At 51.6% G+C, this 25,238-nt stretch overlaps 1 protein-coding gene across 1 annotated transcript in view; it reads left to right on the plus strand.

Moving 5' to 3' along the window:
• LOC138301433 (class I histocompatibility antigen, Gogo-OKO alpha chain-like) overlaps positions 1–25,238 on the plus strand; it is a 425,484-nt gene that overhangs the window by 215,054 nt on the left and 185,192 nt on the right. Inside the window, exons 2-3 of the mRNA XM_069241925.1 lie at positions 6,975–7,244; positions 9,567–9,839. Of these exons, the coding sequence (XP_069098026.1) occupies positions 6,975–7,244; positions 9,567–9,839 (543 nt within the window). The remainder of the gene's footprint in view (positions 1–6,974; positions 7,245–9,566; positions 9,840–25,238) is intronic.

The raw sequence follows: 25,238 nt of genomic DNA on the forward strand, positions 1-25,238 counted from the left end.
CAGCCTAAGCTGCTCTGCTAAGCTACCATTATCTATCAGCCTAAGCTGCTAGACACCCTCTACACTAATAAGGGATACCTGGGCCTGGTGCAAGGTGTAAGTACCCCTTGGTACTCACTACAAGCCAGTCCAGCCTCCTACACCCCCAGAGTTATCTTGCCAGGAGTTCTATTATCCCTTAAAAGTTGCTTTGCGCACAGATGTCTGCAGCAGGAGCATCAACCCCCAGAGTTATCTTGCCAGGAGTATAGTTCCCTAAAGGTTGCTTTGCGCATAGATCTCTGCAGCAGGAGCATTAATTGCCTGAGTTATCTTGCCAGGAGTACTATTATCCCCTAAAAGCTGCTTTGCACTGAGATCTCTGCAGCAGGAGCATTAACCTCCAGAGTTGTCTTGCCAGGAGTATAGTTCCCTAAAAGTTGCTTTGTGCACAGATCTCTGCAGCAGGAGCATTAACCCCCAGAGTTATCTTGCCAGAAGCACTAATATCCCCTAAAAGTTGCTTTGCGCACAGATCTCTGCAGCAGGAGCATTAACCCCCAGAGTTATCTTGCCAGGAGTACAGTCCCCTAAAAGTTGCTGCGCCCACAGATCTCTGCAGCAGGAACATTAACCCCAGAGTTATCTTGCCAGGAGTACTATTATCACCTAATAGTTGCTTTGCGCCCAGATCTCTGTTGCCGGAGCATTAGCCCCCAGAGTTATCTTGCCAGAAGTACTAATATCCCCTAAAAGTTGCTTTGCGCACAGATCTCTGCAGCAGGAGCATTAACCCCCAGAGTTCTCTTGCCAGGAGTACAGTCCCCTAAAAGTTGCCGCACGCACAGATCTCTGCAGCAGGAGCATTAACCCCCACAGTTATATTGCCAGAAGTACTAATATCCCCTAAAAGTTGCTTTGCGTACAGATCTCTGCAGAAGGAGCATTAACCACCAGAGCTTTCTTGCCAACAATACAGTCCCCTAAAAGTTGCTGGGTGCACAGATCTCTGCAGCAGGAGCATTAACCCCCAGAGTTATCTCGTCAGGAGTACAGTCCCCTAAAAGTTGCTGGGCGCACATAACTCTGTAGCAGGAACATTAACCCCCAGATGTATCTTGCCAGGAGTAGTATTAACCCTTAAAATTTAGCTTTGCACACAGATCTCTGCAGCAGAAGCATTAACCCCCGAAGTATCTTGCCAGGAGTACTGTCCCCTAAAAGTTGCGTTGTGCAAAGATCTCTGCAGCAGGAGCATTAAACCCCAGAGTTATCTTGCCTGGAGTACTATTATCCCCTAAAAGTTGCTTTGCACACAGATCTCTGCAGCAGGAGCATTAACCCCCAGAGTTATCTTGCCAGGAGTACTATTATCCCTTAAAAGTTGCTTTGCGCACAGATGTCTGCAGCAGGAGCATTAACTCCCGGAGTTATCTTTCCAGGACTATAGTTCCCTATAAGTTGCTGGACGCACAGATCTCTGCAGCAGAAGCATTAACCCCCAGAGTTATCTTGCCAGGAGTATAGTTCCCTAAAAGTTGCTTTGTGCACAGATCTCTGCAGCAGGAGCATTAACCCCCAGAGTTATCTTGCCAGAAGCACTAATATCCCCTAAAAGTTGCTTTGTGCACAGATCTCTGCAGCAGGAGCATTAACCCCCAGAGTTATCTTGCCAGGAGTACAGTCCCCTAAAAGTTGGTGCGCCCACAGATCTCTGCAGCAGGAGCATTAACCACAGATTTATCTTGCCAGGAGTACTATTATCCCCTAAAAGTTGCTTTGCGCCCAGATCTCTGTAGTCGGAGCATTAACCCCCATAGTTATCTTGCCAGAAGTACTAATATCCCCTAAAAGTTGCTTTGCGCACAGATCTCTGCAGCAAGAGCATTAACCCACAGAGTTATCTTGCCAGGAGTACAGTCCCCTAAAAGTTGCCACGCGCACAGATCCCTGCAGCAGGAGCATTAACCCCCACAGTTATCTTGCCAGAAGTACTAATATCCCCTAAAAGTTGCTTTGCGTACAGATCTCTGCAGAAGGAGAATTAACCACCAGAGCTTTCTTGACAGGAATACAGTCCCCTAAAAGTTGCCGGGTGCACAGGTTTCTGCAGCAGGAGCATTAACCCCCAGAGTTATCTCACCAGGAGTACTATTATCCCTTAAAAGTTGTTTTGTGCACAGATGTCTGCAGCAGGAGCATTAACCCCCAGAGTTATCTTGCCAGAAGTACAGTCCCCAAAAATGTGCTGGGCGCACAGACCTCTGCAGCAGAAGCATTAACCCCTAGAGGAATCTTGCCTGGAGTACTGTCCCATAAAAGTTGCTTTGAGCAAAGATCTCTGCAGCAGGAGCATTAACCCCCAGAATTATCTTGCATGGAGTACTATTATCCCCTAAAAGTTGCTTTGCGCACAGATCTCTGCAGCAGGAGCATTAACCCCCAGAGTTATCTTGCCAGGAGTACTTATATCCCCTAAAAGTTGCTTTGCGCACAGATTTCTGCAGCAGGAGCATTAACCCCCAGAGTTATCTTGTCAGAAGCACTAATATCCCCTAAACGTTGCTTTGTGCACAGATCTCTGCAGCAGGAGCATTAACCCCCAGAGTTATCTTGACAGGAGTACAGTCCCCTAAAAGTTGCTGTGCCTACAGATCTCTGCAGCAAGAGCATTAACCCCAGAGTTATCTTGCCAGGAGTACTAATATCCCCTAAAAGTTGCTTTGCGTACAGATCTCTGCAGAAGGAGCATTAACCACCAGAGCTTTCTTGCCAGCAATACAGTCCCCTAAAAGTTGCCGGATGCACAGATCTCTGCAGCAGGAGCATTAACCCCCAGAGTTATCTCACCAGGAGTACAGTCCCCTAAAAGTTGCTGGGCGCACATAACTCTGTAGCAGGAACATTAACCCCCAGATGTATCTTGCCAGGAGTAGTATTAACCCCTAAAATTTAGCTTTGCACACAGATCTCTGCAGCAGAAGCATTAACCCCCAGAGGTATCTTGCCAGGAGTACTGTCCCCTAAAAGCTGCTTTGCGCAAAGATCTCTGCAGCAGGAGCATTAACCCCCAGAGTTATCTTGCCTGGAGTACTATTATCCCCTAAAAGTTGCTTTGCACACAGATCTCTGCAGTAGAAGCATTAACCCCCAGAGGTATCTTGCCAGGAGTACTGTCCCCTAAAAGTTGTTTTGCGCAGAGATCTCTGCAGCAGGAGCAGTAACCCCCAGAGGTATCTTGCCAGAAGTACTATCCCCTAAACGTTGGTTTGCACACAGATCTCTGCAGCAGGAGCATTAACCCCCAGCGTTATCTTGCCAGGAGTACAATTATCCCCTAAAACTTGCTCTGCGCACAGATCTCTGCAGCAGGAGCATTAACCCCCAAAGGTATCTTTCCAGCAGTAGTAATATCCCCTAAAAGTTGCTTTGCACACACAAATCTACACCAGGAGCATTAACCCCCAGAGTTATCTTGCCAGGAGTACTATCCCCTAAACATTGCTTTGCGCACAGATCTCTGCAGCAGGATCATTAACCCCCAGAGGTATCTTACCAGAAGTACTAATATTCCCTAAAAGTTGCTTTGCATACAGATCTCTGCAGGAGGAGCATTAACAACCAGAGTTATATTGCCAGGAATATAGTCCCCTAAGCATTGCTTTGCGCACAGATCTCTGCAGCAGGGGCATTAACCCCCAGAGTTATTTTGCCAGGCATACTATTATCCCCTAAAAGTTGTTTTGTGCACAGATCTCTGCAGCAGGAGCATTAACCTCCAGAGTTATCTTGCCAGAAGTACTAATATTCCCTAAAAGGTGCTTTGCCTACAGATCTCTGCAGTAGGAGCATTAACCACCAGAGTTATCTTGCCAGGAGTACTGTCCCCTAAAAGTTGCTTTGCGCAAAGATCTCTGCAGCAGGAACATTAACCCCCAGAGTTATCTTGCCTGGAGTACTATTATCCACTAAAAGTTTCTTTGCACACAGATCTCGGCAGCAGGAGCATTAACCCCAAGAGTTATCTTGCCAGGAGTACTATTATCCCTTAAAAGTTGCTGAGCGCACAAAACCCCCCCAGAGTTATCTTGCCAGGAGTACTATTATCCCCTAAAACTTGCTTCGCACACAGATCTCTGCAGCAGGAGCATTAATCCCCAGAGTAATCTTGCCAGAAGTACTAATATCCCCTAAAAATTGCTTTGCGCACAGATCTCTGCAGGAGGTGCATTAACCACCAGAGTTATCTTGCCAGGAATACAGTCTCCTAAAAGTTGCCGGTGCACAGATCTCTACAGCAGGAGCATTAACCCCAGAGTTATGTCACCAGGAGTACAGTCCCCTAAAAGCTGCTCTGCGCACAGATCTCTGCAGCAGAAGCATTAACCCCCAGAGGTATCTTGCCAGGAGCACTATTGTCCCCTAAAACCTGCTTTGCGCACAGATCTCTTCAGCAGGAGCATTAACCCCCAGAGTTATCTTGCCAGCAGTACAGTCTCCTAAAAGTTGCTTTGTGCAGAGATCTCTGCAGCAGGAGCATTAACCCCCAGAGGTATCTTGCTAGAAGTACTATTAACCCCTAAAAGTTGCTTTGCACACAGATCTCTGCAGCAGAAGTATCAACCTCCAGAGGTATCTTGCCAGGAGTACTATCCCCTAAACGTTGCTTTGCGCACAGATCTCTGCCGCAGGGGCATTAATCCCCAGAGTTATCTTGCTAGAAGTACTAATATTCCCTAAAAGTTGCTTTGCCTACAGATCTCTGCAGTAGGAGCATTAACCACCAGAGTTATCTTGCCAGGAATACAGTCCCCTAAAAGTTGCTGGGTGCACAGATCTCTGCAGCAGGAGCATTAACCCCCCAGAGTTATCATGCCAGCAGTACTATTAACCCCTAAAAGTTGCTTTGCGCACAGATCTCTGCAGCAGGAACATTAACCCCCAGAGGTATCTTGCCAGGAGTACTGTCCCCTAAAAGTTGCTTTGCGCAAAGATCTCTGCAGCAGGAGCATTAACCCCCAGAGTTATCTTGCCTGGAGTACTATTAACCCCTAAAAGTTGCTTTGCGCACAGATCTGTGCAGCAGAAGAATTATCCCCCAGAGGTATCTTGCCAGGAGTACTGTCCCCTAAAATTTGCTTTGCGCACAGATCTCTGCAGCAGAAGCATTAACCCCCAGAGGTATCTTGCCAGGAGTATTGTCCCCTAAAAGTTGCTTTGTGCACAGATCTCGGCAGCAGGAGCATTAACCTCCAGAGTTATCTTGCCAGCAGTACTATTAACCCCTAAAAGTTGCTTTGCGCACAGATCTCTGCAGCAGGAACATTAACCCCCAGAGGTATCTTGCCAGGAGTACTGTCCCCTAAAAGTTGCTTTGCGCAAAGATCTCTGCAGCAGGAGCATTAACCCCCAGAGTTATCTTGCCTGGAGTACTATTAACCCCTAAAAGTTGCTTTGCGCACAGATCTCTGCAGCAGAAGCATTAACCCCCAGAGGTATCTTGCCAGGAGTACTGTCCCCTAAAAGTTGCTTTGTGCACAGATCTCTGCAGCAGGAGCATTAACCCCCAGAGTTATCTTGCCAGGAGTACTCATATCCCTTAATAGTTGCTTTGCGCACAGATCTCTGCAGCAGGAGCATTAACCGTCTGAGTTATCTTGCCAGGAGTACTCATATCCCTTAAAAGTTGCTGGGCGCACAGATCTCTTCAGCAGGAGCATTAACCGTCTGAGTTCTTTGCCAGTATGATTATCCCCTAAAACTTGCTGAGTATACACAGATCTCTGCAGCAGGAGCATTAACCCCCAGAGTTATCTTGCCAGGAGTACTACTATCCCCTAAACGTTGCTTTGCACAAGGATGATCTCCGCAGCGGGTGCATTAACCCCAAGAGTTATCTCGCAAGAAATACTATTATTCCCTAAACTTTCCTTTGCGCACAGATCTCCGCAGCAGGAGCATTAACCGTCTGTGTTTTCTTGCCAGCACTGTTACCCTTTAATAGTTTCTTTGCACACTGAGGCCTCCGCAGCAGGTGCCTGAACCCCAGGAGGGATTTTAAACGCAGCCGCTTTGGGATCAGTGAACTAACCGGGGCAGATGTAGTGTCAGTTTGTCCTGGTTACCTTTTTTGTGGCGGAGTTTAAAAGCGTAAAAGTGAGTGTTGGAGTCTGGTTTTCATGGCTCCGCCCCTCGTGACTCCACCCCCTTTCCCCGGTCACACCTTGACCCCCAGTTATGGGGTCCCGGAGTATTGTTTTCCGATCCCAGCTCTGTACATTCAGCTGCTTCCCCTGCAGACATTGGGTGAAACGCAGTGCAGGGCACACTCGGCCTTTAATCCTTTCAGAGTCGATAAGAGAGTGGTTTACCTAGGGGGCTCTCTTGGGGTTCCTTACAGTTCTGCTCCAACAGATGTCGGGGCCGTTGTTAGAGTCATCCGGGCCCCACCATGAGCGCTGAAGGGGCGTGGCTACACCATTGAGGGGGCGTGGTTATGTAAATAGAGGCCCCGCAGTGTCATCGCCCTCTCAAACCCTCGCATCTGACAGAACTAACCCCCCCTCGCCCCCTGGTTTGTGCGCCCCCCCTCGCTGCCGATCCTACCCCCCCCAAACTCAGTATTTCTGGGGTCAGGAGCGTGAGTGAGTGAGGAGGGGAATGTCGGACTCTTCATGGGGGGGGGTGGGTTGTTTTTTTCATGAGGTTGATAAACCCCCCCCCCCAGTGAGGTCCCTCTGAGACCCTCCTCCCTGCACTAAATCTGCCCTCACCCCTCTCTGCCCCTGTCACCCCCCCCCCCCGCCGTCTATTATTATTTGACAGTTATGTGCACAGTAGAGCGGGGTGAAGTATTGGGGGGGGCACTGTTCTGTTTGGGGGGTCAGTGGTGTGTGGGGGGGCAGTGTTCTTTGGGGTGCAGAGTGAAGGTATTACCCGCGGGGGAGGGGTCTGCGCTCTCTTCTCTGACACTCTCTCTCTCTCCCCCCCCCCAGGCTCTCACTCCCTCCGGTACTTCTACTCCTCCCTCTCGGGGGGCCTCCCGGGGGCCCCCCAGTTCTCCATCGTCGGGTACGTGGACGACGTCCCCATGGTGGGTTACACCAGTGAGAGCCGCAGGACGGAGCCCCGGGCCCCCTGGATGGAGGGGATCACAGCCGAGGACCCCCAGTACTGGGAGAGGAACACGGAGATCTTCCGAGGACACGAGCAGGTGTTCAAGGCCGATGTGAGGACCGTGATGGAGCGAGTCAACCAGACCAGGGGTGAGTGACACCGGGGGAGGGGGGGGGACGGAGAGGGGGAGTGACACCTGGGGAGGGGGACCAGGGGGGTGGAGTGACACCGGGGGAGGGGGGGGACCGGAGGGGAGAAGTGACACCCTCGGAGGGGGGACGAGAGGGGGTGAATAACACCGGGGGGGGGTGGACCAGAGGGGGTGAGTGACACCGGGGAGAGAGGGACCAGAGGGGGTGAGTGACACCAGGGGAGGGGGATCAGGGGGGTGGAGTGACACCGGGGCAGAGACAACTAGGACTGAGTGACATCAGGGTAATTACCGATGAAGACTGGGAGTGAGTAATAGGGGTGGTGAGGGACTCCGCTGCACCCTGGTGTGTGACTGAGGATTCAACAGGACTTGGGGGAGTAACGCAGGAAGACGGGGCGTGAGTGGTCAGAGGGGGGCAGTGTTTGGGGGAGGGGGTGACGGACGCAGTCACGCAGATCATTTTGACTTGTATTTCTACTTGAGTGGGGGGCGGTGGTATCATTGCCCCCCAGGGATCTCACTCTTCCTCACACTCCGTGCCGCCCTCCACCAGACCTCACTACTTTCGTCCTCCCCACCCCAAATTAGGTGGACAGCTCAGTCAGAAAGGGGGGGTCTGTTCTCTTTGCCTGGAGGTGTGGCACCCTAGCCCCCCCTCCCTCAGGCCCTCATCACTCCTCCCCTCCCCCCATTCCCCCTCCCACTCCCCCAGGTCTCCACATGCTCCGGGTGAACAGCTCCGCTGAGGGGGGGGTTAAGGATTCTCTTGCCCCCCCCCACGCTCTGTCCCTCACTCTGCCCCACATCCTCTATCCCTCATTCTGCCCCCCACGCTCTGTGCGTCGCCCCCCCACGCTCTGTCCCTCACTCATCCTCTGTCCCTCACTCTGCCCCCCACGCTCTGTCCCTCACTCTGCCCCCCCACGCTCTGTCCCTCACTCATCTGCCCCCCCCACGCTCTGTCCCTCACTCTGCCCCCCCGCTCTCTCCCTCACTCCTCCCCCTCTCTTCTCCCTCACTCCTCCCCCGCGCTTCTCCCTCACTTCCCCCCACCCTCCGCCCCTCACTCTGCCCCCCACGCTCTGTCCCTCACTCTGCCCCCCATCCTCTGCCCCTCACTCTGCCCCCCACGCTCTGTCCCTCAATCTGCCCCCCCCCACGCTCTGTCCCTCACTCTGCCCCCTCCTCTCCGCTCTCCTGATGATTTCATCGCTCACCCCCCCCCCTCCTCATCAGGCTGCTCAGTGAGGCCCTCACTCTCGCTGCTTCCTCAAGTCCCCCCCATAGTATCCAGTGAGCCCCGGGAGGACGGCTGGGGAGGGGGGGGAGTGTTTCTGGGATGTCTGAGGAGGGAAGAGCTGGGGGGGGGGGGGAGTGGGTGTTCACAGTCTTTCCCTGGGGGTTGTCGGACCCTCACTCTCCTCTGTCCCTCCCCCCCTCAGGTCTCCACAGTGTCCAGTACATGTACCGAGCTCGGCTCTGTTGGGGGTTGTGGCCCCTCACTCTTTCCCTGGGGGTGTCAGACCCTCACTCTTCTCAGCCCTGACTCTCCTCAGTCCATCACTCACTCCTCTGTCCCTCTCCCCCTCAGGTCCCCACAGTGTCCAGTACATGTACCGAGCTCGGCTCTGGTGGGGGTTGTGGCCCCTCACTCTTTCCCTGGTGGTGTCGGACCCTCGCTTGCTCCTCAACCCTCACTCTCCTCAGTCCTTCACTCTCTCCTCAGACCCTCACTCTTCTCAGCCCTGACTCTCCTCAGCTCTCACTGTCTCCTCTGTCCCTCTCCCCCTCAGGCCTCCACAGTGTCCAGTACATGTACCGAGCTCAGCTCTGTTGGGGGGTTGTGGTCCCCTCACTCTTTCCCTGAAGGTGTCGGACCCTCACTCTTCTCAGCACTGACTCTCCTCAGTCCCTCAGTCTCTCCCCAGACCCTCACTCTCCCCAGCCCCTCAATCACCTCAGCCCTCACTCTCCTCTGTCCCTCTCCCCCTCAGGTCTCCACAGTGTCCAGTACATGTACGGCTGTGAGCTCCGGGAGGACGGCTCTGTTGGGGGGGTTGTGGCCCCTCACTCTTTCCCTAGAGGTGCCGGACCCTCGCTCCCTCCTCGGGCCCTCACTCTCTCCGCCCTCACTCTCCTCTGTCCCTCTCCCCCTCAGGTCTCCACAGTGTCCAGCTGTGAGCTCCGGGAGGACGGCTCTGGTTGGGGGGGGGGGGTTGTGGCCCCTCACTCTCTCCCTAGAGGTGCCGGACCCTCGCTCCCTCCTCGGGCCCTCACTCTCTCAGCCCTCACTCTCCTCTGTCCCTCTCCCCCTCAGGTCTCCACAGTGTCCAGTACATGTACGGCTGTGAGCTCCGGGACGACGGCTCCATCGGGGCGTTCAGACAATACGCCTTCGACGGACACGACTTCCTCAGCTTCGACAAGGACAGACTGACCTACACGGCGGCCACGGATGCGGCCAGGATCACACAGGAGCGATGGAACTCGGACAGGATCTTCATCCAGCGAGGGAAGGAGTACATGGAGGGGAGGTGCATCGAGTACCTGAAGAAATACCTGAAGCTGGGGCAGGAGAGGCTGCGGAGAGGTGGGTTACGGTTATTTATATAGCGCTTACTGCCCCCTCCAGGCACTGCAGGTGCTGTACTGGGACGGGCTACGGGGAGGGGGCTGGGGGGCCAGAGAGGCTGCAGAGAGGTGGGTTATAGGGATTTATATAGCGCTTACCTAATATAATATACCTTACCTAATATATCCCTCCCTACCCTAATATACCCCAGTCTACCCCACCCCACTCTACACTACCACAGTATACCCCACCCTATCCCAGTCTACCCAACTCCACACTACCCCAATCTACCCCACTCTATACTACCCAAATATACCCCACCCTAGCCCACTCCACACTACCCCACTCTATACTACCCTAATATACACCACCCTACCATAATATACCCCAGCCTACCCTACCCCACTCCACACTACCACAATCTGCCCCACTCTATACTACCCTAATATATCCCACCCTACCATAACATACCCCAGTCTACCCCACCCAACTCAACCCTACCCTAATATACCCCACCTTACCTTAATATACCCCAGTCTACCCCACCCCACTCCACACTACCCCACTCTAACCCATCACTCTCCATACTACCCTAATATACCCCATCCTACCCTAATATACCCCACCCTACCCTAATATACCCCACCCTACCTTACTCTACCCCAGTCTACCATACCCCATTCTACCCCATCCCACACTGCCCTTATATACCCCACCCTATCCTAATATACTCCACCCTACCATAATATACTCCAGTCTACCTCACCCCACTCCATACTACCACAATATACCCCACCCTATCCCAGTGTAACCCTCTCCACACTACCCCAATCTACACCAATCTATACTACCCTAATATACCCCACTCTACCCTCTCTGATCAGCCTGGAGTAAGTTCTTTGCAGCAGGCACATTAACCCTCCGAGCTACCCCATGATGAGTCAAAACTGCCTCTAGACAACTTTCCAACCTCTCACCAGCAGAAGCATCAATCATCAGAGGTGTCTTGACATTTTTATTGTTGCCTGAAAATTGTTGCAGCATACTTCTAAACCCGTGAGTTATTTTAGCCCCCCCCCTCCCCCCCAACCCAGGGTAGGGCGCCAGGTGCAGCTGCACCGGTCGCACCGCCCTAAAGCCGTCCCTAATCCCAGTTCCCTTCACCAACACCAGTGGGTGCTTCATTTCGGAGCTTCCATGAGGCTGCATGTGTGTCACGCAGCTGCCACTCCAACCCTGCCCCACCCTACCCTACTCTACCCCACTCCACCCTGCCCCAATCTACTCCATCGTACCCCACTCTACCCCACTCCACCCTACCCGAGTACACCCCACTCCACACTGCCCCAATCTACTCCACTGTACCTAATATACCCTACTATACCCCACTTCACCCTGCCCCAATCTACTCCACCATACCTAATATACCCCAATCTACCCCACTCCACTCCACTCTACCCTACCGCACTCCACCCTACCCCAATCTACTCCACCGTACCTAATATACCCCAATCTACCCCACTCCAGTCTACCCGAGTACACCCCACTCCACACTGCCCCACCCTACTCTACCCCACTCCACCCTGCCCCAATCTACTCCACCGTACCTAATACACCACAATCTACCCCACTCCACTCCACCCTACCCGAGTACACCCCACTCTACCCCAATCTACTCCACCGTACCTAATATACCACACTCTAGCCCACTCCACCCTACCCGAATACACCCCACTCCACGCTACCCCCAATCTACTCCACCATACCTAATATACCCCAATCTATCCCACTCCACTCTACCCTACCGCACTCCACCCTACCCCAATCTACTCCACCGTACCTAATATACCCCAATCTACCCCACTCCAGTCTACCCGAGTACACCCCACTCCACACTGCCCCACCCCCACCCTACTCTACCCCACTCCACCCTGCCCCAATCTACTCCACCGTACCTAATACACCCCAATCTACCCCACTCCACTCCACCCTACCCGGGTACACCCCACTCTACCCCAATCTACTCCACCGTACCTAATATACCACACTCTACCCCACTCCACCCTACCTGAGTACACCCCACTCCACGCTACCCCAATCTACTCCACCGTACCTAATATACCCCAATCTACCCCACTTCACTCCACCCTACCCGAGTACATCCCATTCCACACTACCCCAATCTACTCCACCGTACCTGATATACCCCAATCTACCCCACTCCACCCTACCCCACCCCACTCCACCCACCCTACCCCAATCTACTTCACCGTACCTAATATACCCCAATCTACCCCACTCCACCCTACCCGAGTCCACCGCACTCCACCCTACCCCACACTACCCCACTCCACACTACCCCAATCTAGTCCACCATACCTAATATACCCCAATCTACCCCACTCCACCCTACCCTATGCAACCCTACTCTACCCCACTCCACACTACCCTAATCTTCTCCACCGAACCTAATATACCCCACTCTGCCCCGCCCCACCCTACCCTACTCTACACCACTCCACGCTGCCCCAATCTACTCCACCGTACCTAATATACCCCAATCTACCCCACTTCACTCCACCCTACCCGAGTACATCCCATTCCACACTACCCCAATCTACTCCACCGTACCTGATATACCCCAATCTACCCCACTCCACCCTACCCCACCCCACTCCACCCACCCTACCCCAATCTACTTCACCGTACCTAATATACCCCAATCTACCCCACTCCACCCTACCCGAGTCCACCGCACTCCACCCTACCCCACACTACCCCACTCCACACAACCCCAATCTAGTCCACCATACCTAATATACCCCAATCTACCCCACTCCACCCTACCCCATGCAACCCTACTCTACCCCACTCCACACTACCCCAATCTACTCCACCGAACCTAATATACCCCACTCTGCCCCGCCCCACCCTACCCTACTCTACACCACTCCACACTGCCCCAATCTACTCCACCGTACCTAATATACCCCAATCTACTCCACTCCACCCTACCCGAGTACACCCGCTCTACCCCAATCTACTTCACCGTACCTAATATACCCCAGTCCACCCTGTCCCACCGTACCCTACCCTATTCTACACCACTCCACCCTGCCCCACGCTACCCCACTCCACACTACCTAATATACCCCACTCCACCCTACTCCACGCTACCCCACTCCACACTACCCCAATTTACTCCAGCATACCTAATATACCCCAATCTACCCACACCACTCCACCCACCCGAGTACACCCCACTCTACCCCAATCTACTCCACCATACCTAATATACCCCACTCTACCTCACTCCACTCTACCCGAGTACACCCCACTGCACGCTACCCCAATCTACTCCACCGTACCTAATATACCCCAATCTACCCCACTCCACCCCACCCCACGCTACCCCACTCCACACTACCCCAATCTACTCCACCGTACCTAATATACCCCACTCCACTCTACCCGAGTACACCCCACTCTACCCCAATCTACTCCACCGTACCTAAAATACTTCAGCCTACCCCACTCCACCCCACTCCACACTACCCCAATCTACTCCACTGTACTTAATATAACCCACTCTACCCCACTTCACCCCACCCGAATACACCCTACTCCACCCTGCCCCAATCTACTCCACCGTACCTAATGTACCCCAGTCTACCCCACTCCACTCTACCCGAGTACACCCCACTCTGCCCCAATCTACTACTCCGTACCTAATATACCCCACTCTACCCCACTCCACCCTACCTGAGTACACCCCACTCCACACTACCCCAATCTACTCCCCCATACCTAGTCTACCCCATCCTACCCCACCCCGCTCCACCACACCCCAGCCTACCCCACTTCAGTCTACCACAATCCACTCCGTTCTACTCCAATCTACCCATATCTTACCCACCCTAACCTAGCCTACCCCACTTCAGTCTACCCCTCCACACTGCCCCAATCTACTCCACCGTACCTAATCTACTCCACCATACCCCACTCCACTCTACCCCGCTCCACTCTACTCCACTCTACCCCGATCCACACTACCCCGCTCCACACTACCCCAGCCTATTCCAGTTCAACCTATGACAATCTACCACACTCCACTCCACCCTACCCCAGCCTACCCCATTTCAAACAACGACAATCTACCCCACTTCAGTCTACCACACTCCACTCCGTTCTACCCTAATCTGCCCCTCTCCACTACACCCCTATCTTACCCCAGCCTACCCCACTTCAATCTACCCCACTCCACTCTACCCCAATCTACCCTACCCCAATCTACCCCAGTATACCAGACTCCACTCCACACTACCCCAATCTACTCCCCCATACCTAGTCTACCCCACCCTACCCCACTCCACCACACCCCAGCCTACCCCACTTCAGTCTACCACAATCCACTCCGTTCTACCCCAGTCTACCCATATCTTACCCTCCCTACCCTACCCCACTTCAATCTACCCCTCCACACTACTCCAATCTACCAAACTCCACCCCTATCTTACCCATCCTCCCCACTTCAATCTACTTCACTCCACAACACCCCAATCTACTCCACTGTACCTAATCTACCCCACACTACCCCACTTCAATCTACCCCACTCCACTCTACCCCAATCTACCAAACTCCACCCCTATCCTACCCACCCTCCCCACTTGAATCTACCCCACTCCACAGTACCCCAATCTACTCCACAGTACCTAATCTCCCTTGCTGCAGTGCACTGCATCGCTGGAAGAGGGCAGGAATGGGCAGTATTTACAGCAATATGACGCTTTCCTGTCCTTTCCCCTGCGCTGGTGCACGTGGATGTCCTGCATCCAGATTCCTACATATTTCTCTCTTGGGGTCCCTGGTATATTTCTCCTTAGCCTCTAATCCCATTGTGGCTGTAACTTTGCCCGAGGCACTCCACCCAACAGGACTGGGGTACTCCACTCGAAGGAGATTCCTGACCGCCTGATCTGTTGGAACAGGAGGATGTTTTGCACATAGACGACTACCTGGTGGATGGTTCCCACTCAGACAAGTGAGAATGTCTGAATTCCTGTGGATTGAGCAAGCCTTAGGCAAGTTCCATGTCTCAAGGAGGGTTTCCCTAGTTCACTCCAAGTCTTTCCCCTTTTCACTCAAGGAGTTTTCCGTCCTAATCCCAGGCTCTGGATCCCCAGAGGTGTCCCACCTGCACCCCCATGAAAAGAGCTCACTGATCTTCTGTAGCTGCTTCAGACGTGTGTCCAGTGGTTTCAACAGACGTCTTCATGGTCCTCGCACTAAGGCAGCATCTGGGTCCACGCCAAGAACTCTGTTCCTCCTTCCCGCAGTCTGCTCCAGGTGGTACCCATGGTCCTCAGCTGCCTTGTCTGGTAGATGTGCCTGGAGTTTACAGAAACTCTCAGCCCTATGAGTGCCAGCCCTGCCTGTCAGTTACTTCCAAACTGGTGCATGGTAAATGCTCACCTGCGCGAGACAGCCCCCACGGAAGGCCTGGAGGCAGCACACGGGCATGTGACACAAGATGGCTGCACACGCTAAGGTTGGCGGTAGAGCTGGGATGACACTACCTGTGCGCCTCTGCAGTACCTCTCAGAGCTGTCTGTACACAGATGCAGCCCTCTGTCCCGGCTCTGCCCCCTCACTGCCCAATGCTTTCATCTCTGGCATCATTGAGGAAGGTGCTCGTCAGTTAGTGGGCAGACTCCTGCCCCTGCAGGGGGAGAGCCACCCTCACTGGAGTAGGCAGCGAACAGGCAGCCTTTAGAGTTTCCCTTTATCACATGGACAAAATAGTCACAATCACTGCAACTAGACTCCTGATGGGAATGCATCCTGAAACAAAGCACCAATGTTGTAAAAGATAATCAAATACGTATCTCCGCTGCCACAAGTAGCTAAGACTGAGGCTGAAGGGAGACTGTGGGACCGTGTTTTGTACTATCATTGTAACTATTAGTTGACTTTAACCATGTTTATTTGTAGTTTCAGCCCATGGTTTAATGGGTATTGTAGTTTTTAAGTCGAGCATAGCAGAGCGCAAGCGCTGCTTTTCCAACGTGTTGCTATCTATCTGTAGGCTTTAACCACGCCCACCTCACGCCCATCACCTTTATTCGTTCCGGGGCTTGCCTTGCAAAAACCGCTTGATGTTATTGGTAAATGCTTGAAGTTTCTCCCGCCTTAGGGCGGTTTTGTTACCGCCTTGGGGATCGACCCTGTTACATGGCTTACTGCACGATTACCAAAATGTTTTGTTGTGAGGGAACTATTGTTTTTCTTTTGTGTCTCTCCTTTGCACCCACGCTGCTTCCTTTCATGGGGGCGGTGCTTCCTGAGCTCTTTGCTTTGGGCGGTGCTTCCTGAGCTCTTTGACGTGAGCGGTGCTTCCTGAGCTCTTTGACGTGGGCTGTGCTTCCTGTGTTCTTTGATGTGGGCGGTGCTTCCTGTGTTCTTTGACGTGGGCGGTGCTCCCTGTGTTCTTTGACGTTGGCTGTGCTTCCTGTGTTCTTTTAGGTAGGCAGTGCTTCCTGTGTTCTTGGCTCTGCTTCCTGTGTTCTTTGATGTGGGTGGTGCTTCCTGTGTTCTTTGATGTGAGCGGTGCTTCCTGTGTTCTTTGACGTGGGCGGTGCTTCCTGAGCTCGTTGACGTGGGCGGTGCTTCCTGAGCTCGTTGACGTGGGCGGTGCTTCCTGAGCTCTTTGACGTGGGCTGTGCTTCCTGTGTTCTTTGATGTGGGTGGTGCTTCCTGTGTTCTTTGATGTGGGCGGTGCTTCCTGCGCTCTCTGATGTCGGATGTGCTTCCTGTGTTCCTTGATGTGGGCTGTGCTTCCTGTGTTCTTTGACGTGGGTGGTGCTCCCTGTGTTCTTTGATGTGGGCGTTGCTACCTGTGCTCTTTGCTGTGGGCTGTGCTTCCTGTGTTCTTTGATGTGGGCGGTGCTTCCTGTGTTCTTTGATGTGGGCTGTGCTTCCTGTGTTCTTTTATGTGGGTTGTGCTTCCTGTGCTCTTTGATGTGGGCTGTGCTTCCTGGGCGGTGCTTCCTGTGTCCTTTGATGTGGGCTGTGCTTCCTGTGTTTTTTGATGTGGGCTGTGCTTCCTGTGTTTTTTGATGTGGGCTGTGCTTCCTGTGTTTTTTGATGTGGGCTGTGCTTCCTGTGTTTTTTGATGTGGGCTGTGCTTCCTGTGTTTTTTGATGTGGGCTGTGCTTCCTATGCTCTTTGATGTGGGCTGTGCTTCCTGTGTTCCTTGATGTGGGCTGTGCTCCTTGTGTTCCTTGATGTGGGCTGTGCTCCTTGTGTTCCTTGATGTGGGCTGTGCTTCTTGTGTTCTTTGATGTGGGCTGTGCTTCCTATGCTCTTTGATGTGGGCTGTGCTTCCCATGGTTTAATGGGTATTGTATTTTTTAAGTCGAGCATAGCAGAGCGCAAGCGCTGCTTTTCCAACGTGTTGTTATCTATCTGTGGGCTTTAACCACGCCCACCTCACGCCCATCACCTTTATTCGTTCCGGGGCTTGCCTTGCAAAAACCGCTTGATGTTATTGGTAAATGCTTTAAGTTTCTCCCGCCTTAGGGCGGTTTTGTTACCGCCTTGGGGACTGACCCTGTTACATGGCTTACTGCACGATTGCCAAAATGTTTTGTTGTGAGGGAACTATTGTTTTTCTTTTGTGTCTCTCCTTTGCACCCACGCTGCTTCCTTTCATGTGGGCGGTGCTTCCTGTGCTCTTTGCTGTGGGTGGTGCTTCCTGTGTTCTTTGACGTGGGCGGTGCTTCCTGAGCTCTTTGACGTGGGCGGTGCTTCCTGACGTGGGCGGTGCTTCCTGAGCTCTTTGACGTGGGCGGTGCTTCCTGAGCTCTTTGACGTGGGCTGTGCTTCCTGTGTTCTTTGATGTGGGCCGTGCTTCCTGTGTTCTTTGACGTGGGTGGTGCTCCCTGTGTTCTTTGATGAGGGCGGTGCTTCCTGTGTTCTTTGATGTGGGCTGTGCTTCCTGTGTTCTTTTAAGTAGGCGGTGCTTCCTGTGTTCTTGGCTGTGCTTCCTGTGTTCTTTGATGTGGGTGGTGCTTCCTGTGTTCTTTGAAGTGAGCGGTGCTTCCTGTGTTCTTTGACGTGGGCAGTGCTTCCTGAGCTCTTTGACATGGGCGGTGCTTCCTGAGCTCTTTGACGTGGGCGGTGCTTCCTGTGTTCTTTGATGTGGGTGGTGCTTCCTGTGTTCTTTGATGTGGGCGGTGCTTCCTGTGCTCTCTGATGTCGGATGTGCTTCCTGTGTTCTTTGATGTGGGCGGTGCTTCCTGTGTTCTTAGACGTGGGCGGTGCTTCCTGTGTTCTTTGACGTGGGCGGTGCTTCCTGTGTTCTTTGACGTGGGCGGTGCTTCCTGTGTTCTTTGACGTGGGCGGTGCTTCCTGTGTTCTTTGACGTGGGCTGTGCTTCCTGTGTCCTTTGATGTGGGTGGTGCTTCCTGTGTTCTTTGACATGGGCGGTGCTCCCTGTGTTCTTTGATGTGGGCTGTGCTTCCTGTGTTCTTTGATGTGGGCTGTGCTTCCTGTGTTCTTTGATGTGGGCGTTGCTACTTGTGCTCTTTGCTGTGGGCTGTGCTTCCTGTGTTCTTTGATGTGGGCTGTGCTTCCTGTGTTCTTTGATGTGGGCTGTGCTTCCTGTGTTCTTTGATGTGGGCTGTGCTTCCTGTGTTCTTTGATGTGGGCGTTGCTACTTGTGCTCTTTGCTGTGGGCTGTGCTTCCTGTGTTCTTTGATGTGGGCTGTGCTTCCTGTGTTCTTTGATGTGGGCGGTGCTTCCTGTGTTCTTTGATGTGGGCGGTGCTTCATGTGTTCTTTGATATGGGCGGTGCTTCCTGTGTTCTTTGATGTGGGCGGTGCTTCCTGTGTTCTTTGCTGTGGTCTGTTCTTCCTGTGTTCTTTGATGTGGGCTGTGCTTCCTGTGTTCTTTGATGTGTGATGTGCTTCCTGTGTTCTTTGATGTGGGCGGTGCTTCCTGTGTTCTCTGATGTGGATGTGCTTCCTGTGTTCTTTGATGTGGGATGGGCTTCCTGTGTTCTTTGATGTGGGCTGTGCTTCCTGTGTTCCTTGATGTGGGCTGTGCTCCCTGTGTTTTTTGATGTGGGTTGTGCTTCCTGTGTTCTTTGACGTGGGTTGTGCTTCCTGAGCTCTTTGATGTGGGTGTGCTTCGTGGGCGGTGCTTCCTGTGTTCTTTGATGTGGGCGGTGCTTCCTGTGTTCTTTGATGTGGGCGGTGCTTCCTGTGTTCTTTGCTGTGGTCTGTTCTTCCTGTGTTCTTTGGTGTGGGCTGTGCTTCCTGTGTTCTTTGATGTGGGATGTGCTTCCCGTGTTCTTTGATGTGGGCGGTGCTTCCTGTGTTCTTTGATGTGGGATGGGCTTCCTGTGTTCTTTGATGTGGGATGTGCTTCCTGTGTTCTTTGATGTGGGCTGTGCTTCCTGTGTTCCTTGATGTGGGCTGTGCTCCCTGTGTTTTTTTATGTGGGTTGTGCTTCCTGTGTTCTTTGACGTGGGTTGTGCTTCGTGTGCTCTTTGATGTGGGTGTGCTTCGTAGGCGGTGCTTCCTGTGTCCTTTGATGTGGGCTGTGCTTCCTGTGTTCTTTGATGTGGGCTGTGCTTCTTGTGTTCTTTGATGTGGGCTGTGCTTCCTATGCTCTTTGATGTGGGCTGTGCTTCCTGTGTACTTTGGTGTGGGCTGTGCTTCCTATGTTCTTTGGTGTGGGCTGTGCTTCCTGTGTTCTTTGATGTAGGCTGTGCTTCCTGTGCTCTTTGATGTGGGCGGTGCTTCCTGTGTACTTTGGTGTGGGCTGTGCTTCCTGTGTTCTTTGGTGTGGGCTGTGCTTCCTGTGTTCTTTGGTGTGGGCTGTGCTTCCTGTGTTCTTTGGTGTGGGCTGTGCTTCCTGTGTTCTTTGGTGTGGGCTGTGCTTCCTGTGTTCTTTGGTGTGGGCTGTGCTTCCTGTGTTCTTTGATGTGGGCTGTGCTTCCTGTGTTCTTTAATGTGGGCTGTGCTTCCTGTGTTCTTTAATGTGGGCTGTGCTTCCTGTGTTCATTATGTGGGCTGTGCTTCCTGTGTTCTTTGATGTGGGCTGTGCTTCCCGTGTTCTTTGACGTGGGCGGTGCTTCCTGTGTTCTTGATGTGGGCGGTGCTTCCTGTGTTCTTGATGTGGGCGGTGCTTCCTGTGCACGTTGATGTGGGCGGTGCTTCCTGTGTTCTTTGATGTGGGCGGTGCTTCCTGTGTTCTTTGATGTGGGTGGTGCTTCCTGTGTTCTTTGATGTGGGTGGTGCTTCCTGTGTTCTTTGATGTGGGTGGTGCTTCCTGTGTTCTTTGATGTGGGCGGTGATTCCTGTGTTCTTTGTTGTGGGTTGTGCTCCTGTGTTCTTTGATGTGGGTGGTGCTTCCTGTGTTCTTTGATGCGGGCTGTGCTTCAGAGGACTCTGGTTTATTATCGCCGCCTAAGTTTACTTTTTGGGGATGCCACTTTATCCGATCGATCAACCAACACGTCTATGGCAGCTGTTGGAGCGGGCCCTTTTTGCAGGGTCATCCCCAAACTTTTTGCCTCCTTCCTCTTATTTTTTCTGACCAGTTTTTGTTGGCTTTAGGACTCTGGGCACTATACCACTGCTAACCAGTGCTGAAGTGCGTATGCTCTCTGTGTACATTGTGTGTGTATTTGGCTTTTCCATGATTGGCATATTTGATTTACTAGTCAATCCCTAGTAAAGTGCACTAGAGGTGCCAGGGCCTGTAAATCAAATGCTACTGGTGGGCCTGCAGCACTGGTTGTGCCACCCACATTAGAAGCCCTGTAAACATGGCTCAGACCTGCCACTGCAGTGTCTGCGTGTGAAGTTTTAAACTACCAATTCGACCTGGCAAGTGTACCCACTTGCCAGGGCCAAACCTTACCTTTTTATACATGTAAGGCACCCCTAAGGTAGGCCATAGGTAGCCCCATGGGCAGGGTGCAGTGTATGTTAAAGGTGAGACATGTACTGCTGTGTTTTACATGTCCTAACAGTGAAATACTGCCAAATTCGGTTTTCACTGTGCAAGGCCTATCTCTCTCATAGGTTAATATGGGGGCTGCCTTTAAATATCCTTATAGCGCAGATTCCCTTTGAGAGCAGATAAAAAGTTGGAGTTTAGGGTCTCTGAACTCACAATTTAAAAATACATCATTTAGTGAAGTTGGTTTTTAAATTGTCTGTTTGAAAATGGCACTTTTAGAAAGTGGGCATTTTCTTGCTTAAACCATTCTGTGGCTCTGCCTGCTTGTGTATTCCCTGTCTGGGTCAGACTGACAGTTGAGCTGTTTTTGAATCTCCACTAGACAGTGACACAAAGGGGGCTGGGGTGTAGCCTGCATATCCTGATGGATCATCTGGGCTAGAGTGGAGGGAGGAGCTGACACACCTGAAAGGGCTGTGACTGCCCTCACACAATGCAGTCTCCAACCCCCTGGTGTGCGTCTGGGGCCAGGCCTGGGCAAGGCAGGATCTTGTGAACAAGAGAGACTTTCCTTTGAAATTTGCCTACTTCAAAGGCAGAAAGGTGTATAAGTAGTGGACCCAAAACCCCAGATTTTCCGATTAATTCTGGAACCAAGGGGAACCTCTGCCAAGGAGAAGAGCTGAAGAGCTGGAGGAGGAGTACTGCCCTTTTGCCTGTGACTGTGCTTTGCTGGGTTGGCCTGCAGTTGCTGCATCTGCCTGAAAGAGGACAAAGACTGGACTTTGTGGTATATTCCTGCTTGTGAAGTGTCTCCAAGGGCTTGGACTGAACTTGCATCATATTTTGAAGTCTCAGGGCCATCAAAGACTTCCTCTGCCAGAATCTGAACTCTCTGCTGAGACCCCCTGCCTTGCCTAGTGGTGCCCTATCCAGTCCCTGGGACCTTGGAAGGGGAAGCTGGTAGAACAAGGACTGCACGGATCCGAGGTGCCCCGTCTGGAAATCGACGCATCGCTCTCTTACGGTAGAGAAAAACGATGCATCTCCGACCCGACCGGAGAAGAAATGAGGCACGGCCAAGCTACCAAGGAGGTGAGCAGGGGTTATCTGGGGTGAGGATCTCCCTTGCCCTGACTAGAGTGAGGGTCCCAGCTTGGACAGAGTGTAAACCGACTGCCAACCAGAGACCCCATTTCTAACAGCAGCAATGTATCAGTTCATCACCCCTCCTAACTCACAGTGGCAGCTGGCACTGCGCCTTTCTGGGAACAGATACCCCAGAGGCCAACCACAAACATGTGCTCAAGGCCCTGTGCTAGTCAGGGAGGGGGCAGCGGGCCTCTCAAGCCGCGCCTCACCAGTGAGTCCTGTTTAGAGGGGTACCGATTGCTCCTTTTGGGAGAGGCTCTTCTGACTTGCATAGCCTTTGTCCCCTCCAGTAAAGGCATACCAGTGTAAACAAGCATTGGTAAATGTATTAGGTTTCGTCAATGTGATTTATTTTTTTATTTTTTATTTTTAGTTTGGTGGATGCAGTTGTGCAACGTAAGTTAGGAAGCCACATCTAAGAGCAGGCCGTCTTCATGCCGAGTGTGGTTAGTTACCGCGGGAAAATGTGACACTGGAAGTAACACCGAAATGAAACCCAGAGAAGACTATTAATTACAAAGCTGAAACCAGGAGAGGGATCAATCGGAGGCTCAAACTGGGAACTGATACCACGCTCCAAACATTATGTGGAGCCCCAGAATACAATTAAATGTAAACAGCAATCGGACTATAAAAAAAAGAAAGAGTAAACAGACCCGGTCCTGTTTTTCACTTGACCCTGCGTCAGGGAGCTCTTGTAACAGACGTTCAACAGCGGCTGCGCCGGCCTCGGAGCAAAAGGGAGCACTACCCTACGTCTAAATGGTGACCTTTGTTAAAATAGTCCTCTACACAATTTTCTCACTAACTACAAAAGAGGAAGGACAAACAGGGGGGTCAATAGTGGAAATTGTAGACCTATTCTGAACTACTTTCAGACAGCATGTACATCTTAATTCCATAACAAGCCCACTTGGCAGGAATGTACTGTCTAAGAACAAATGGCCCTGACTCATCCACAGCTATTTCTATTCTTGGAACATAGATTTCTGAAAATCAATCTACAAAGTGATCAAGTACAGGCCGAATCCTAAAAAGATGGTCACAATCAGGGTGGTCTTGTGGCAATGCTGAAGCATTATCAACAAAATGCAGCACCCAAAGCAGAAGCAAATACCAATCACGACTCATGATTGTAGAAAATATGGATGTTGCTATCAAGGTATTGGTAGACCAATATGAAGACAGCAACGGCTTCCTTAACAAACCCATCAAAAAAGTTAAATCCAAGAACAACTTCAACTCATCCAGATTTGTGGGAATCCACTGGGTAGCTCTAGAGCAGGGCTTAAGTCTGGCACTGTTGTCCCTCAAATACTGTTCAGCATACAAATTAGTCTGCTAACAATCTCTTCCAAAATACATCGTCCATAAACTGAAAGAAATTTATAGGCAAAAAGTTGTCAGTATCCACTCCACACCCTGGACACCAGCAAAGGCAGGCAACGCCGGCTGCACCATGTTTGGGGCAACCCATAGGTCAGGTATTCCAGTGGGAAGCCGTTCAGCCCCAGGCTGCTGCCCAGGTGCCTCTTGCAACACTATCGACACATCAGTGTCCTCTTCTAAAAAGGGCCCTTCGTCCGCACTGAGAGTGGCTTCATCATCAGATGATTCCTCTCGGACAGAAGATTCACTGCCAGAAACTTGCAGAGTCAGTCTCATAATCATGGTCAGAAGACGACTCAAAAGGCATACGTACAACCTGCTGAGCGGTCACCGTGAGGCTAGCCGTGATCCTTCCTAACAAAAGTAACTATAGAAATAAGTCAGCAACAACCAACACTGTAAAATAGGTAATAAGTGTGGCTTCATCACAAAGACCTATACCAATCACTTGCCAGAGACAGCTAGTCCCACCTGCACCTACTCTGCACAGACAGCAACACCAATGATATCCCACTAAAAAGGAAAGACAAAATACAATTACACACAAGACAACACAACACAAGTTTTGCACAATCCAAGGAGAATTCCACAGACAATAAAACATAAGATAATATGCTGCTATTATTACACAAACAAAAGCTTTGCACTAGAAGAGAAAGGAGAAATAAAACATTACAATCACAAATGCAAATGATGACAAGAAAAACAACCATTAATAATATAAAGCGCTATGAACTCTGTCCATCACCATCCAAGTGCCAGATCACATACGTCGACAGCCAAATGCCAATACATCCACAGCCAGCCAAACACCAGTGCATGCAGACCGTCAGCCGAACTCCAGTTCACACACGCGCACACACACACACACACACACACACGGAAACTCTCCCTGGTGGCTAGTGGCTTCTGCCACCTTAGGGGCAGATTGGCCTGCAATATTGCAGATCTGCCCATAAAGGGGGCAGAAACAGCCAAAAATCATGCTCTCTAATAAAGGGCCGCTCCCCAACATGCCCAAATAAATTACTCCCCAGTGGTTAGTGGCCTAAAAATTTATGGCGGGCAGAAATGGCGAAAACGTATTCCCTAAAGGGGAGCCACCCTTGCTCAAAGGGCCGCTCCCCAAAACAAGAAACATCTTGTTGAAAAAATCCCTGGTGGCCTAGTGGCTTTACCTCAAAATATATGGCTAATCTTCCCCCAAGGGGGGGCAGAAACATCCAAAACATGTACCCCACTAAAGGGGAGCGACCCTTGCTCAAGGGGCTGCTCCCCAAAACAACAAAGATTTTAAAAACAAAGCATCCAAAAATCCCTGGTGGCCTAGTGGGCATTCCTGCTGCACGATAGCGACCCCAAGTGCAGACAGAATATTTACAAGTGGCTGAGATTAATTTGAGCATTCCACCCATCACTTTTACTTTTTTTTAATTCCAGAGTAGAGTTTCAATATTCCTGGGTGTTGGTGGAGTGTGGATACTCACGAACGACATACGCAGGACCAGGGGTCTTGTGGTTGCTGTGGTGGTATTCAGCCTCCCTTGCTGCTTGTGTTGCAGAAGCTGAAGAAGGAACATGTGATCCCACAGTAAATGTGTGATTTAATCTGGTTTGTGTGCATGCAGTGCCTCTGTTTCAATGTAGATCTCACGCTTTAGTGGGAGTTTATTTTGAGGGTGCTCAGGAAAGGTTTTAATGATTAATCATAATTTGCTGTTCTTGATAGAGATGAGCAAGAGTTTTGCATCTCATCTGTGCCTCATACATACATACATTCCATTGCTTCTTGTCTTCTGACAACTACCAGAATCATCCCAGCAAAAGGAAACTCGGATGGATATTGCTGTGCGCTACAAATTAGATAAACAGAGATAAATTAATGGTCGGTCTGGATTTATTAG

This window comes from Pleurodeles waltl, chromosome 6, assembly GCF_031143425.1.
Source record: "Pleurodeles waltl isolate 20211129_DDA chromosome 6, aPleWal1.hap1.20221129, whole genome shotgun sequence".
Taxonomy (NCBI): domain Eukaryota; kingdom Metazoa; phylum Chordata; class Amphibia; order Caudata; family Salamandridae; genus Pleurodeles; species Pleurodeles waltl.